At 42.9% G+C, this 17,899-nt stretch overlaps 1 protein-coding gene across 2 annotated transcripts in view; it reads left to right on the top strand.

Annotated features, from left to right (window-relative positions):
* The window catches only part of LOC110485307 (transmembrane channel-like protein 6), a 31,355-nt gene that overhangs the window by 5,656 nt on the left and 7,800 nt on the right, over window positions 1-17,899 (top strand). For both annotated transcript variants that reach the window (XM_036941822.1, XM_036941824.1), the window contains 8 exons: window positions 63-171; window positions 356-431; window positions 589-846; window positions 1,233-1,435; window positions 1,824-1,968; window positions 5,091-5,237; window positions 7,221-7,393; window positions 11,584-11,674. In XM_036941822.1, coding sequence (XP_036797717.1) covers window positions 63-171; window positions 356-431; window positions 589-846; window positions 1,233-1,435; window positions 1,824-1,968; window positions 5,091-5,237; window positions 7,221-7,393; window positions 11,584-11,674 — 1,202 coding nt within the window. The remainder of the gene's footprint in view (window positions 1-62; window positions 172-355; window positions 432-588; window positions 847-1,232; window positions 1,436-1,823; window positions 1,969-5,090; window positions 5,238-7,220; window positions 7,394-11,583; window positions 11,675-17,899) is intronic.

The following is a 17,899-nucleotide window of genomic DNA, read 5'->3' as shown; positions in this document are numbered from 1 at the left end:
TAAATGCCTGGGCTATTAAATTGAAGTTTTATGGTATCCTTTTAACTTTGTGTGGATTACAGAGACCAAGAGACAGGAGCTGGTCAACAATCTTCAGAGTCTGTCGGCCGGTGACCGTGTGCGTATGCTGCGTGCCACGCCCCTTAGTCTGGCTGAGAAGACTAAACTGAGGTGTGTGCCATATTCTCTTCATTGTTTGTAATTGATTATCTTAATTGTTCCAGGACACCATTTGCTTTACATGATGCCAATGTAAAATTTGACAATAAACAAATTACACGAAAGCTACTTAAACCCTTCTCTCATCATTGCTGAATCTTCAAAGACCCCTTTTACAGTCAACATCTCTCCTTAGGAAACTTGTATTCAGTGACAAAGTTGGACAGTCCCTCTTGAGCAGCCAGGTTCCCTGCTGTAGCCTCCTTAAGCGAGTGAGTATAACCAAGCTATCACTAGCATAAAACATGCTGTTGGCAATTTCACGACTATCATTCAGATGTAAAATCTGAGGAAAGTGCTCCAATCCTGACGTTAATCTCTGCACAGAGATGTTAGGCATGAAAGTTACTCTGCGTTCTGTGTCCACAGGCTTTGTATCACATCTGGTTCGGATGTCTCTTCATCCTCAGTTCCCTGCAGTTGTGGCAGGTGGCTTTGAAGAGGCTGGGTGGCCGCTTTGGCACTGGTGTGCTCTCCTACTTTCTCTTCATCAGGACTCTTCTGCTCTTCAACGTCTTTCTCTTCCTCATCAACGGCCTGTTCCTGGTCCTCCCCCAGGCCATCCACCCGCCCCTTCACACCCCCAGCTCCCACAGAGTCACAGGCCTGGAGCTGTTCACCGGCACGGTAAGATGAGGTTTATGATTGATTGGTTGATTATGTTCATCCACAAGGTTTTGACCTTAATGTGATTCACTCTAAAGTTTAAACTCCACCGATCGTCCAGCGAAATGTCATCGATTGGTTAAGTTACAATTTCTGGCATGTACCAAAATCTCTGCTGTGTGCGGTGAAAGCACGACGTGGTTGTTGAGCCTCTACAGAGTACACCTAGTGGAGTGTAAATCCAGCCTACGCCAATAAAACAACTGCTGCTGACATACCTAGCTAAGTCACAATGCAATGCCCACCCATACAAATGTAAAGCACCTGCAAGAGCACTTCTATATCAAAACACTACATCAGTGTTGTCAGTCTGTTTCTGAAACCACATCACCTCTCTTCCTTCTCAGGGTTATCTCTCGAACTCTCTAATGTTTTATGGCTACTACACCAACTCCACCATCAACACCAGTTGTAGACCTGATAAAGCCACCGCCGGGACTGGCTGCGGCACCACCAGTGACCCTCACATGATGGCCTACAACATTCCCTTAGCCTACTGCTTCACCATCGGCATAACATTCTTTATCACCGGCATCGTCCTTGTTTACAGGTCTCTCAAACCTTTTGAAGTGCTGATATAGGATCAGATTTTCATTTTTAAGCTGCGTTCACACAGGCAGTCCAATTCTGATATTTTGCCCAATTATTGGCGAAAGATCTGATCTGATTGGTCAAAAGACCAATTACCAGCAAAATATCAGAATTCGGCCACCTGTGTAAACGCAACCATTGATCATAACGTGAATATGACCCTGATCTATTCATTTGGAATCTCTTTGTTAGCCTGGTCCAAGATCTGCTTGTGCTCTACAGCCAACTGCTATGGTCCGTGTTGGTGTGAAAATGCCCATAAGAGTTGGCAAGACAGATCTTTGACCTTTTTCTCCTTGTTGGTCTTTCATGTGATTAATAAAATGTTTTCATTGTACTTGTCTTAGCATGTCCAAGTCCTTTGAGAGGAGTTTCCGTGTGTTCAAGTCTCAGGGAAACATGGCCATAAAGGTCTTCTGCTCCTGGGATTTCAAAGTCAGCAAGAAGATGTCTGTCAGGCTGCAGTCGGAGAACATCACCACCCAGCTCAAGGTACGGGACAGGATCATGTTCATTAGGGCTCACAATGAAAAAATAAAAATACAATTCCAGCCCAAAAACTCCAATAAGCATTTCTTATTGGACAAATCCAGGTAGTCCCTCCCTGTTTCAGTCTGTTTATTCAATTTTGTGCCTAATGAACAAGACCCAGGGGTTTCCAACTCTAGTGCTGTAGAACTAACATCAACAGGTGTCCATCACTAATACACCGTATTCAGCCAAATGTGGTCCATGATTCACTGACCATTTGTTTTAGGTGTGATGAGCCATTATCATTTGTTTTAGGTGTGATGAGCCATGATCATTTGTTTTAGGTGTGATGAGCCATGATCATTTGTTTTAGGTGTGATGAGTCATGATCATTTGTTTTAGGTGTGATGAGCCATGATTATTTGTTTTAGGTGTGATGAGTCATGATCATTTGTTTTAGGTGTGATGAGTCATGATCATTTGTTTTAGGTGTGATGAGTCATGATCATTTGTTTTAGGTGTGATGAGTCATGATCATTTGTTTTAGGTGTGATGAGTCATGATCATTTGTTTTAGGTGTGATGAGTCATGATCATTTGTTTTAGGTGTGATGAGCCATGATCATTTGTTTTAGGTGTGATGAGTCATGATCATTTGTTTTAGGTGTGATGAGCCATGATCATTTGTTTTAGGTGTGATGAGCCATGATCATTTGTTTTAGGTGTGATGAGTCATGATCATTTGTTTTAGGTGTGATGAGCCATGATCATTTGTTTTAGGTGTGATGAGTCATGATCATTTGTTTTAGGTGTGATGAGTCATGATCATTTGTTTTAGGTGTGATGAGCCATGATCATTTGTTTTAGGTGTGATGAGTCATGATCATTTGTTTTAGGTGTGATGAGCCATGATCATTTGTTTTAGGTGTGATGAGTCATGATCATTTGTTTTAGGTGTGATGAGTCATGATCATTTGTTTTAGGTGTGATGAGTCATGATCATTTGTTTTAGGTGTGATGAGCCATGATTATTTGTTTTAGGTGTGATGAGCCATGATCATTTGTTTTAGGTGTGATGAGCCATGATCATTTGTTTTAGGTGTGATGAGTCATGATCATTTGTTTTAGGTGTGATGAGCCATGATCATTTGTTTTAGGTTTGATGAGCCATGATCATTTGTTTTAGGTGTGATGAGCCATGGTCATTTGTTTTAGGTGTGATGAGCCATGATCATTTGTTTTAGGTGTGATGAGCCATGATCATTTGTTTTAGGTGTGATGAGTCATGATCATTTGTTTTAGGTGTGATGAGCCATGATCATTTGTTTTAGGTGTGATGAGTCATGATCATTTGTTTTAGGTGTGATGAGCCATGATCATTTGTTTTAGGTGTGATGAGCCATGATTATTTGCTGATCATTTGAATCAGGCATGTTTGAATCAGGCATGTTAGTGATGGGCAGGAGCAAAATCCTGCGTAGACTATAACAAACAAAATAGAACAGATAGGATAGAGGCCTGATCAAGCTCATATTCTATGCTAAGTCAGAGGCTGAAGCCCACTCCCAGTCTGTCAGTCAGAGGCTGAAGCCCACTCCCAGTCTGTCAGTCAGAGGCTGAAGCCCACTCCCAGTCTGTCAGTCAGAGGCTGAAGCCCACTCCCAGTCTGTCAGTCAGAGGCTGAAGCCCACTCCCAGTGAGTCAGTCAGAGGCTGAAGCCCACTCCCAGTGAGTCAGTCAGAGGCTGAAGCCCACTCCCAGTGAGTCAGTCAGAGGCTGAAGCCCACTCCCAGTGAGTCAGTCAGAGGCTGAAGCCCACTCCCAGTGAGTCAGTCAGAGGCTGAAGCCCACTCCCAGTGAGTCAGTCAGAGGCTGAAGCCCACTCCCAGTCAGTCAGTCAGAGGCTGAAGCCCACTCCCAGTGAGTCAGTCAGAGGCTGAAGCCCACTCCCAGTGAGTCAGTCAGAGGCTGAAGCCCACTCCCAGTGAGTCAGTCAGAGGCTGAAGCCCACTCCCAGTGAGTCAGTCAGAGGCTGAAGCCCACTCCCAGTCAGTCAGTCAGAGGCTGAAGCCCACTCCCAGTCAGTCAGTCAGAGGCTGAAGGCTACTCCCAGTCAGTCAGTCAGTCAGAGGCTGAAGGCCACTCCCAGTCAGTCAGTCAGTCAGAGGCTGAAGGCCACTCCCAGTCAGTCAGTCAGTCAGAGGCTGAAGGCCACTCCCAGTCAGTCAGTCAGTCAGAGGCTGAAGGCCACTCCCAGTCAGTCAGTCAGTCAGAGGCTGAAGGCCACTCCCAGTCAGTCAGTCAGTCAGAGGCTGAAGGCCACTCCCAGTCAGTCAGTCAGTCAGAGGCTGAAGGCCACTCCCAGTCAGTCAGTCAGAGGCTGAAGGCCACTCTCAGTTAGTCAGTCAGAGGCTGAAGGCCACTCCCAGTCAGTCAGTCAGAGGCTGAAGGCCACTCCCAGTCAGTCAGTCAGTCAGTCAGAGGCTGAAGGCCACTCCCAGTCAGTCAGTCAGTCAGTCAGTCAGAGGCTGAAGGCCACTCCCAGTCAGTCAGTCAGTCAGTCAGAGGCTGAAGGCCACTCCCAGTCAGTCAGTCAGTCAGTCAGAGGCTGAAGGCCACTCCCAGTCAGTCAGTCAGTCAGAGGCTGAAGGCCACTCCCAGTCAGTCAGTCAGAGGCTGAAGGCCCCTCCCAGTCAGAGGCTGAAGCCCACTCCCAGTCAGTCAGCCAGTCAGAGGCTGAAGGCCACTCCCAGTCCGTCAATTTGCCTCGGATAGATCTGCATATCTACAGTATTTAAAGGACAACTGTTCTAGCTGGTATTGAAACACACACAGGATGTGGGTCTAGGTGTTTGTGGTGTAGCATGCCTATAGAAAGCTACATTCTTGCCCAGTGTCAACAGAAAATGAACAAGAATATGCAACCATTTTAAGATGTACAAATAAGACTAAGTTAGCTACAAGGAACTACATTATGACGCAGATTAAAATACTGACTGGGGAAGTTATTTTTCAGTGTTGTAGTTTCACTGACTCTACATTCACAAACACTGTTTGGCTACTGATGAAAATGAGCTGTATTGTTGGTTATTGTGTACTGTCCTTGTTGAATAAATAAATAAACTGTCTCTTCATTCTTTCCAGGAGCTGTTGTCGGAGGTGAAAGGCGGAGAGGAGGAGAAGGGCAGGCTGTCTGGGATGGCGGTGCACCTGCTAGCATGGAGCATTTCTCTGGGGAGCACCTTCTTCTGTGCACTCGGCATCCACTGCTTTGCCAAGTACATGCACCTGGTTAGTGTGTGTGGGGGGGCTCCTATCACACCATAGAACGCTATGCAAATCCAACCCCAGCTAAACTGTTGCACCTTTTTCATACTGCTGAGCCAAGCATGAGCTGTACTGCACTGGCCTGGTTAGGCATCCTCTATAGCTGCTGGAACTGTGCTGGAGAGGACAATGTGGAAAGAAAATGGGCTATACGGACCAGCACAGTACGGTTCAGGTTTGCACAATAGGGGTATTACTGCCAGAGTTTCTTGTGGCTGCTCTCTCAAAGGTAGATAGATGAGCCTTTACCAAGGAAGGAGAGAGAGCTTACTCTGTCACTAACCCACTGCTGCTGGCACACCAGCCCATTAGCTACCTTCCCATTTTCATACTAACGTACCACATAGAATACACTGCCCAACACTGTACATAACTTCCTTTTTAAGTAGAACATTAGTGGGTGGATATTGGCAATACATAACTTCCTTCTAAGTAAGTAAGTTAGTGGGTGGATATTGGCAATACATAACTTCCTTCTAAGTAAGTAAGTTAGTGGGTGGACATTGGAAGAGGACTATCGCCACTTTACTTTCAAGTATTGCCACAGTTTTTGGGGATAAGGTTTTTTCAGAGTTTCTCTGAGAATCAGACAGGAACGTTTTTTGTTTGTTGCAGAATTATACTTTGGTGAGTCGACAGAGGAAATCACATTGTGAAATCAGAAAGCAGCTTAAGACATGTTGTTGCCTGCAAAACAAGATGGGGAGATGTCTCGGGGGCCTACTCGAAAGGGAATGCAACGTTCTCAATGTTGGAGTAGGTCAGAAGCCTGGTCCCAGATCTGTGGTGTATAGCCCACTCCTATGGACTTTGTCATGCCAAATAACACAAACAGATCTGGGAGGACCAGACTATAGTCAGCGATGTAGAGCCTTGCTTGTTCTTACCTTAATGTCTGTCTGCACTGCAGTGTTTCTATAGCCAGGTCACAGATCTGTTTGTTCTGTATAGCCAACTCCTACGGTTGTACGTTTGACAATGACCATAGGAGTTGAGAAGACTGATCTGCGACCACTGCCCACCCAACTAATATTCATAGCAACAAAATTCTGAACATTGTGCCCAACGGAAAACGCCTCCAGCACCCCTGGTCTCTACTGTAGGCCTATGCAACACCCCTGGTCTCTACTGTAGGCCTATGCAACACCCCTGGTCTCTACTGTAGGCCTATGCAACACCCCTGGTCTCTACTATAGCCCTATGCAACACCCCTGGTCTCTACTGTAGGCCTATGCAACACCCCTGGTCTCTACTGTAGGCCTATGCAACACCCCTGGTCTCTACTATAGCCCTATGCAACACCCCTGGTCTCTACTGTAGGCTTATGCAATACTCCTGGTCTCTAATAATCCTGTACTGTAGGCCTATGCAACACTCCTGGTCTCTACTGTAGGCCTATGCAACACCCCTGGTCTCTACTGTAGACCTATGCAACACCCCTGATCTCTACTGTAGGCCTATGCAACACTCCTGGTCTCTACTGTAGGCCTATGCAACACCCCTGGTCTCTACTGTAGACCTATGCAACACTCCTGTAGGCCTATGCAACACTCCTGGTCTCTACTATAGGCCTATGCAACACTCCTGGTCTCTACTGTAGGCCTATGCAATATCCCTGGTCTCTACTGTAGGCCTATGCAACACCCCTGATCTCTACTGTAGGCCTATGCAACACTCCTGGTGTCTACTGTAGGCCTATGCAACACCCCTGGTGTCTACTGTAGGCCTATGCAACACCCCTGGTGTCTACTGTAGGCCTATGCAACACTCCTGGTCTCTACTGTAGGCCTATGCAACACTCCTGTAGGCCTATGCAACACTCCTGTAGACCTATGCAACACCCCTGGTCTCTAATGTAGGCCTATGCAACACTCCTGCTATTTTGTTACACTCTCTCTTTTTGACAACAAAGTCCTTTGTTTAATGTTTTTCCTTCAATGTGACCAGAGGAGACTTGAGCATGCAGAGGGGGAGGTCAGTGTGGTGCATGAGGCTCGTCTGCTGGCTCTGCCTGGGGTTGTGTCCTGTGGGAACCTCCTCCTCCCTGGTCTCTTCAACCTCGTGTCTTGGATGGAGAACTTCAACTCGCCCATTGTACGTCTCTATGTTTCCATCTTCAGGTAAATACGACTAGAACTGCGTTCAGAGATGTTCAGTGTTTGGCACACATTAGTACATTAGCATTGTGGTAAGTTCCAGAGTTCCAATATTTTTCCCAGAAATCCTGATTGAAGGATTCTGGATTTCCTGCTTATTCTCTCCTGATTCTGGATTTCCTGCTTATTCCCTCCTGATTCTGGATTTCCTGCTTATTCCCTCCTGATTCTGGATTTCCTGCTTATTCCCTCCTGATTCTGGATTTCCTGCTTTTTCCTTCCTGATTCTGGGAATCTTCCAACTGGGATTTCTGGAAAAACAGCTAATTTTGGTGAAAATGACAACCCTGGTTGTCCAACAAATTAAGTTGGTGAATTATCTTACCAAAGATAATGTCACAATCCAATATGAATGGAAATATGTAAATTACATGTTGCTTAGCCTATATTTCATTTTGGATTGTAACATTAACAGGCTCCCGAGTGGCAGAGCGGTCTAAGGCACGGCATCTCAGTGCTTGAGGCGTCACTACAGACACCCTGGTTCGATTCCAGGCTGTATCACAACCGGGTATGATTGGGAGTCCCATAGGGCGGCACACAATTGGCCCAGCGTCGTCCGGGTTTGGCCGGTGTAGGCCGTCATTGAAAATAAGAATTTGTTCTTAACTGACTTACCTAGTTAAATAAAGGTTACATTTTAAAACAAAATTATGGGGTATTGTGTAGCTCTATACATGGAATGTGGACAAATCTTGACATTAGACTACAGAAAAATGTCCCTTTTTAATTCAAAGCATGTAACAAACATTCAAATGCATGCATCTTTCCCCAGTAATCAAGTAGCACAGGGAACATTTTGTTGGCTCCTACGTGGACAGAAAGCCAATCCAACAAGTGTGCCTGCACGTGGTGCACAGTGGAACGTATTCTGAATGTCTTGTGAAGTTTCGTCTTGAGTTAAGTGGGGGGTTATTTCGGTGGTCAAGTTAACTCGCCTGTTTGTTTTTTTTAACTAGGCAAGTCAGTTAAGAACAAATTCTTATTTTCAATGATGGCCTAGGAACTAGGAACTACCTGTTCAGGGGCAGAACAACAGATTTGTCAGCTCTGGGATTTGAACTTGCAACTTTCCGGTTACTAGTCCAACGCTCTAACCACTAGGCTACCCTGCCCGCCCCCTGTACACGAGCCCATAACACAATCACAAGATGTTTCACACAGACACAACCATTGAGTCTTGTTTACTTTTCACCATATAAAAAAAAAAGATACAATTTGGAAAGGAGTAGAGGGTGCTCAACCAACGTGAGTCAAGGTGCAACCTAAAAATGAGTAAACACCATTGGACAGGAAAAGGCGCAGCGCTGGCTCACCACTCAAAATTATTAGTTTTATTAGGCAAGTTTAAAATATTGACATTTCGGCCTTTAAAATAATCACAAAGGGAATGGACAAGTTTCATATAGGGCATGGGGAAGACAATTCGGGAGGACCCGCTTCAGCTTATGGTGCTAATAAGAGACCGTGGTGGACCATACAGGGTGATACTCAAGGTGTGGGTTACTATGGTCCATAGTGATGAAATACAAAAGACGAAGACGTAAAAATCTATTGGAAAACTGGGAAAGTTTTTTTTTTTCAACCACAGTAGGTGAAATTGATCAAATACATGTTGGATATTGGCAAATAAACAGGGCTAAGCAAAACTAGGGATAGCAACAAAGAAACCATCAACAGCTTAGGCAAAGAGGTCTAACAACTGGTTTGGACAACAGTTAGTGAGCTAGTATGCTCCCTCCATGTGTAAACAAGAAGTACAAATGGGAGGGTGTTGTCAGTGGACCAACAAAGGGATGGAGCCCTTCACAAAAGTATACTATACTACAGATACCATAACCTCAGAGTAAACATTTTTAGATGCTCCTATCAAAGTGGTTAACAGAGGCCCAATAGGAGGGGGGGGGGTGTGTGTCTGTGTTGTGTGTAATAAAGCTCTCCATCCAATGGCCAAAGTAGTACAGCAGGGTCATGTTCATTAGGCATCAAACGGAAGGATATGAACTGAAACAGAGGGACTACTTGGTCTTGTCCAATAAGAAATGCTCATATTTGCTGTACGTTGCAAAACGTTTTTAAAATGTGTACCCTAACAAACTCACCAAATGTTCCTTCCTCTAACAATATCTGGAGCCATGTATCAAGCTTCTCAAAGTAGAAGTGCTGATCTAGGTTCAGCTCCTCCCTGTAAATATAATCTTATTATTTGTGATCTGAAAGGCTAAACCAGTGGATGGATATTGTCAGTTGTTGCCATAGTAACAAACCCCCTCACAGTGCGACCCCAAACTGTTCACACCTCTCTTGTTGGCAGAGAGAAAATGTTGCTGTTTGTAAAGCCAATTTCCTGCAATTCTACATGTCTAATGTGTGTTCATATGATACCTGAGTGACTCAACAAAATCAATGGGGGGCCCTGGGCATGTAATCCAGCCACGATAACTGCAAGATTTAGATAGGCTACCTAACTTACCTACAGTGCATTCGGAAAGTATTCAGACCCCTTAACCTTTTACACATTTGTTACGTTACAGCCTTATTCTAAAATTGATTCAATTGTTTTTCCCTCCTCAATCTACACACAATACCCCATAATGACAAAGCAAAAACAGGTTTCTAGAATTTGTTTGAAATGTATAAAAAATGTAAACTGAAATATCAGATTTCCATAAGTATTCAGACCCTTTACTCGGTACTTTGTTGAAGCAGCTTTGGCAGTAATCACAGCTTTGATTCTTCTTGGGTATGACGCTACAAGCTTGGCACACCTGTATTTGGGGAGTTTCTCCCTTTCTTCTCTGCAGATCCTCTCAAGCTCTGTCAGGTTGGATGTGAAGCGTTGCTACACAGTTATTTTCAGGTCTCTCCAGAGATGTTCGATCAGGTTCAAGATGTCCTGAATCCACTCTTACATTGTCTTGGCTGTGTGCTTAGGGTTGTTGTCCTGTTGGAAAGTGAACCTTCACCCCAGTCTGAAGTCCTGAGTGGTCTGGAGGAGGTTTTCATCAAGGATCTCTCTGTTCTTTGCACCGTTCATCTTTCCCTTGATCCTGATTAGTTCCTGCCGCTGAAAAACATCCCCATAGCATGATGCTGCCACCACCATACTTCACCGTAGGGATGGTGCCTGGTTTCCTCCCGACATGAAACTTCTCATTCAGGCCAAAGAGTTCACTCTTGGTTTCATCAGACCAGAGAATGTTGTTTCTCATGGTCTGAGAGCCTTTTGGCAGACTCCAAGCGGACTGTCATGTGCCTTTTTACAGAGGAATGGCTTCCGTCTGGCCTCTCTACCATAAAGGCCGGATTGGTGGAGTGCTGGAGCGATGGTTGTCCTTCTGGAAGGTTTTCCCATCTCCACAGAAGAACTCCAAACTTCTTCCTTTTAAGAATGATGGAGGCCACTGTGTTCTTGCGGACCTTCAATGCTGCAGACATTTTTTGGTACCCTTCCACAGATCTGTTCCTCGACACAATCCTGTCTCGGAGCTCTACAGACAATTCCTTTAACCTCATGGCTTGGTTTTTGCTCTGACATGCACTGCCAACTGTGGGACCTTATATAGACTCTTTAACACAGGAAGCACCTGAGCTCAATTTCGAATTCCAATAATTTACGTAAAAACTTGTTTTCACTTTGTCATTATGGGGTATTGTGTAAATGATGGGGTATTGTGTAAATTATGGGGTATTGTGTAAATTATGGGGTATTGTGTAAATTATGGGGTATTGTGTAAATTGACAAGATTATTTCATTTAATCTATATAGCCGTAACAAAATGTGTAAAAAGTCAAGGGGTCTGAATACTTTCTGAATGCACTGTGTGTAGCTTACATGGGCTAGTAGTTTAACAACTGAACATTTTGTCAGTTGTAAATAGCTGTAGGTCTGTCAGTGAATGACATAAGAAGAAAACTGTCCATGCACTTAGACATTTCCAAATTGCACCTTGTGCATTCTATTATAAATCAACAGCAGCAAGTTGAAAGCCTGACTAAGTTCACCCCAAAAAAAGTCAGGACCCGCTGTGTGTATTGACCCCGTTCTGGGTCCGGACCACGGTCCTCCATTTCAGTATGGCTGGGCTAAACTGACCTTAAATCAGCACTCTTACTCTGAGACACTTGATACTGTACATCCTGTTTTTATACAGGAACCTACTGCTGAAGGTGAGCATTCTTGGCGTACTGTGCTACCATTGGCTGGGGAAAATTGCAGCTGAACCAGAGCAACATGGTCTGCAGGTAAGACACCTGATACTTGTCACCATGCTGTCTGTCATAAAACAAGATGTCACCTTCAAATTAAGGTCCCCTTTCATTGAAACATTAGTAGCTAAGAATTTATGGCCCAAAGTAGTAGTAGGGGAAAGTTCTATATTTACTAGGGAGGCTGGTCCAACTCAAGGTGTCATACAAAAAATGTACCTCCCTTCTCAGCTTAACTATTTACACATGACCCCTCCTTTTCACTGTAAAATAAATTGCACACCCTCCCCCCTCATAGAATGAACTCAAAATAATGTTTACGACCACAAATAACAACTGTAGCAACACTGTGTTTATAAACATGGGTATCAACTTTGCCACTTCAGCATGCTCTTGTGGCACAATTGATGCCGTGCAGGTTGAGGGTTGGCCGACCACCACCGAGGAGCTCACTCTCCCTGCCTGTTTCATTACTCTACAATCAGAGCCGGATGCAGACAATGGTCAGCTACAGGGAAATCAGATTTAAAATGTTAATGCCATATGTATAACTATGTCAAATATGTGACACATTTTCCACCAACAGGTTTCTGTCCCAATGCGCCACACAACCAATAAACAAAGCATACCAATTCCAAGCACCTCAATATCATCATTTGCGTTTTCAGCACCACAACAAATAGACTGACAACTGGAAATGCATCCCTCCCTACCTTGTAGGCCTACCCAGTATTGAAGGCTTGTGTTGACAATCTCCGACTGTCATTAAACTGTCATTTTGGTGTTTTGTAACAGATGTCTCTTTCCATTTGTCAAATGGCTGCTGCACTGTTTGGATTTCTAGATTTTTTTTATTTGTCACAAGTCCTCAACTGGCAGCTTCATTGAATAGTGCCCGCAAAACACCAGTCTCAACGTCAACAGTGAAGAGGCGACTCCGGGATGCTGGCCTTCTAGGCAGAGTTCCTCTGTCCAGTGTCTGTGTCCTTTTGCCCATCTTAATCTTTTCTTTTTATTGGCCAGTCTGAGATATGGCTTTTTCTTTGCAACACTGCCTAGAATGCCAGCATCCCGGAGTTGTCTCTTCACTGTTGACGTTGAGACGGGTGTTTTGCTGGTACTATTTAATGAAGCTGCCAGTTGAGGACTTGTGAGGTATCTGTTTCTCAAACTAGGCACTAATGTACTTGTCCTCTTGCTCAGTTGTACACCGGGGCCTCCCACTCTTTCTATTCTGGTTAGTGCCAGTTTGCACTGTTCTGTGAAGGGAGTAGTACACAGCGTTGTACGAGATCTCCAGTTTCTTGGCAATATCTCACATGGAATAGCCTTAATTTCTCAGAACAAGAATAGACTGACGAGTTTCAGAAGAAAGTTATTTGTTTCTGGCCATTTTGAGCCTGTAATCGAACCCACAAATGCTGATGTTCCAAATACTCAACTAGTCTAAAGAAGGCCCGTTTTACTGCTTCTTTTAATCAGATCAACAGTTTTCAGCTGTGCTAACATAATTGCAAAAGGGTTTTCTAATGATCAATTAGCCTTTTAAAATGATAAACTTGGATTAGCTAACGCAACGTGCCATTGGAACACAGGAGTGATAGCTGCTGATAATGGGCCTCCGTACGCCTATTGTCACGGCCGTCTTCCTGGAACGAATAAGTGGACCAAAGCGCAGCGTGGTGAGTGTACATTACTTTATTTCTAATGTCGCCAACAAAACAAACAATACAAAACGACCGTGAAGCTTAAGAGGGCTATAGTGCCACTAACAAAGTCAACTACCCACACTAAAAGGAGGGAAAAGGGCTACCTAAGTATGATACTCAATCAGAGACAACGTTAGACAGCTGTCCCTGATTGAGAACCATACCCGGCCAACACATAGAAACACAAATCATAGAAGTAAAGGACATAGAATGCCCACCCAAATCACACCCTGACCAAACCAAAAAGAGACATAAAAAAGGCTCTCAAGGTCAGGGCGTGACCTTACCCCCCTCCAAAGGTGCGGACTCCGGCCGCAAAACCTGAACCTATAGGGGAGGGTCTGGGTGGGCATCTATCCGCGGTGGCGGCTCTGGTGCAGGACGTAGACCCCGCTCCACCTCTGGCTCACCCCGCTTTGGTGGCGCCTCTGGTGTGAGGACCCTCTCTGCGGGCCCCGGACTGGAGACCCTCTCTGCGGGCCCCGGACTGGGGACCCTCGTTGCTGGCCCCGGACTGGGGACCCTCGCTGCGGGCCCCGGACTGGGCACCCTCTCTGCGGGACCTCCCCTATAGGTTCAGGTTTTGCGGCCGGAGTCCGCACCTTTGGAGGGGGGTAAGGTCACACTACCCTCCCCTGTGCCCAATACAAAATATATATAAAAAACACACTACCCTCCCCTGTGCCCAATACAAAATATATATAAAAAACACACTACCCTCCCCTGTGCCGAATACAAAATATATATAAAAAACACACTACCCTCCCCTGTGCCCAATACAAAATATATATATAAAAAACACACTACCCTCCCCTGTGCCCAATACAAAATATATATAAAAAACACACTACCCTCCCCTGTGCCCAATACAATATATATATAAAAAACACACTACCCTCCCCTGTGCCCAATACAAAATATATATAAAAAACACACTACCCTCCCCTGTGCCGAATACAAAATATATATAAAAAACACACTACCCTCCCCTGTGCCCAATACAAAATATATATAAAAAACACACTACCCTCCCCTGTGCCGAATACAAAATATATATAAAAAACACACTACCCTCCCCTGTGCCCAATACAAAATATATATAAAAAACACACTACCCTCCCCTGTGCCCAATACAAAATATATATATAAAACACACTACCCTCCCCTGTGCCCAATACAATATATATATAAAAAACACACTACCCTCCCCTGTGCCCAATACAAAATATATATATAAAAAACACACTACCCTCCCCTGTGCCCAATATAAAATATATTTAAAAAACACACTACCCTCCCCTGTGCCCAATACAATATATATATAAAAAACACACTACCATGACCTGTGCCCAATACAAAATATATATATAAAAAACACACTACCCTCCCCTGTGCCCAATACAAAATATATATAAAAAACACACTACCCTCCCCTGTGCCCAATACAATATATATATAAAAAAACACACTACCCTCCCCTGTGCCGAATACAAAATATATATAAAAAACACACTACCCTCCCCTGTGCCCAATACAAAATATATATAAAAAACACACTACCCTCCCCTGTGCCCAATACAAAATATATATAAAAAACACACTACCATGACCTGTGCCCAATACAAAATATATATATAAAAAACACACTACCCTCCCCTGTGCCCAATACAAAATATATATAAAAAACACACTACCATGCCCTGTGCCCAATACAAAATATATATAAAAAACACACTACCATGCCCTGTGCCCAATACAAAATATATATAAAAAAACACACTACCCTCCCCTGTGCCCAATACAACATATATATAAAAAACACACTACCCTCCCCTGTGCCCAATACAAAATATATATAAAAAACACACTACCCTCCCCTGTGCCCAATACAAAATATATATAAAAAAACACACTACCCTCCCCTGTGCCCAATACAACATATATATAAAAAACACACTACCCTCCCCTGTGCCCAATACAAAATATATATAAAAAAACACACTACCCTCCCCTGTGCCCAATACAAAATATATATATAAAAAACACACTACCCTCCCCTGTGCCCAATACAAACATATATATAAAAAACACACTACCCTCCCCTGTGCCCAATACAAAATATATATATAAAAAACACACTACCCTCCCCTGTGCCCAATACAAAATATATATAAAAAACACACTACCCTCCCCTGTGCCCAATACAAAATATATATAAAAAACACACTACCCTCCCCTGTGCCCAATACAAAATATATATATAAAAAACACACTACCCTCCCCTGTGCCCAATACAAACATATATATAAAAAACACACTACCCTCCCCTGTGCCCAATACAAAATATATATATAAAAAACACACTACCCTCCCCTGTGCCCAATACAATATATATATATAAAAAACACACTACCATGCCCTGTGCCCAATACAATATATATATAAAAAACACACTACCCTCCCCTGTGCCCAATACAAAATATATATAAAAAAAACACACTACCCTCCCCTGTGCCCAATACAAAATATATATATAAAAAACACACTACCCTCCCCTGTGCCCAATACAAAATATATATAAAAAAACACACTACCCTCCCCTGTGCCCAATACAAAATATATATATAAAAAACACACTACCCTCCCCTGTGCCCAATACAAACATATATATAAAAAACACACTACCCTCCCCTGTGCCCAATACAAAATATATATATAAAAAACACACTACCCTCCCCTGTGCCCAATACAATATATATATATAAAAAACACACTACCATGCCCTGTGCCCAATACAAAATATATATAAAAAACACACTACCCTCCCCTGTGCCCAATACAAAATATATATAAAAAAACACACTACCCTCCCCTGTGCCCAATATAATATATATATAAAAAACACACTACCCTCCCCTGTGCCCAATACAAAATATATATATAAAAAACACACTACCCTCCCCTGTGCCCAATACAAAATATATATATAAAAAACACACTACCATGCCCTGTGCCCAATACAAAATATATATAAAAAAACACACTACCCTCCCCTGTGCCCAATACAAAATATATATAAAAAACACACTACCCTCCCCTGTGCCCAATACAAAATATATATATAAAAACACACTACCATGCCCTGTGCCCAATACAAAATATATATAAAAAACACACTACCATGCCCTGTGCCCAATACAAAATATATATATAAAAAACACACTACCCTCCCCTGTGCCCAATACAAAATATATATAAAAAACACACTACCCTCCCCTGTGCCCAATACAAAATATATATAAAAAACACACTACCATGCCCTGTGCCCAATACAAAATATATATAAAAAACACACTACCATGCCCTGTGCCCAATACAAAATATATATATAAAAAACACACTACCCTCCCCTGTGCCCAATACAAAATATATATATAAAAAACACACTACCATGCCCTGTGCCCAATACAAAATATATATAAAAAAACACACTACCCTCCCCTGTGCCCAATACAAAATATATATATAAAAAACACACTACCATGCCCTGTGCCCAATACAATATATATATAAAAAACACACTACCCTCCCCTGTGCCCAATACAATATATATATAAAAAACACACTACCCTCCCCTGTGCCCAATACAAAATATATATAAAAAACACACTACCCTCCCCTGTGCCCAATACAAAATATATATAAAAAACACACTACCCTCCCCTGTGCCCAATACAAAATATATATATAAAAAACACACTACCCTCCCCTGTGCCCAATACAAAATATATATATAAAAAACACACTACCATGCCCTGTGCCCAATACAAAATATATATAAAAAACACACTACCCTCCCCTGTGCCCAATACAATATATATATAAAAAAACACACTACCCTCCCCTGTGCCCAATACAATATATATATATAAAAAACACACTACCCTCCCCTGTGCCCAATACAAAATATATATAAAAAACACACTACCATGCCCTGTGCCCAATACAAAATATATATAAAAAAACACACTACCATGCCCTGTGCCCAATACAAAATATATATATAAAAAACACACTACCCTCCCCTGTGCCCAATATATATATATATAAAAAACACACTACCCTCCCCTGTGCCCAATACAAAATATATATAAAAAACACACTACCATGCCCTGTGCCCAATACAAAATATATATAAAAAAACACACTACCATGCCCTGTGCCCAATACAAAATATATATATAAAAAACACACTACCCTCCCCTGTGCCCAATATATATATATAAAAAACACACTACCCTCCCCTGTGCCCAATACAAAATATATATATATAAAAAACACACTACCATGCCCTGTGCCCAATACAAAATATATATATAAAAAACACACTACCCTCCCCTGTGCCCAATACAATATATATATATATATAAAAAACACACTACCCTCCCCTGTGCCCAATACAAAATATATATATAAAAAACACACTACCATGCCCTGTGCCAATACAAAATATATATAAAAAACACACTACCCTCCCCTGTGCCCAATACAA

This window comes from Oncorhynchus mykiss, chromosome 13 (assembly GCF_013265735.2).
Source record: "Oncorhynchus mykiss isolate Arlee chromosome 13, USDA_OmykA_1.1, whole genome shotgun sequence".
NCBI lineage: Eukaryota > Metazoa > Chordata > Actinopteri > Salmoniformes > Salmonidae > Oncorhynchus > Oncorhynchus mykiss.
The sequence above is the reverse complement of the archived record's forward strand: the minus strand, read 5'-3'. Positions and strand labels throughout refer to the sequence as shown.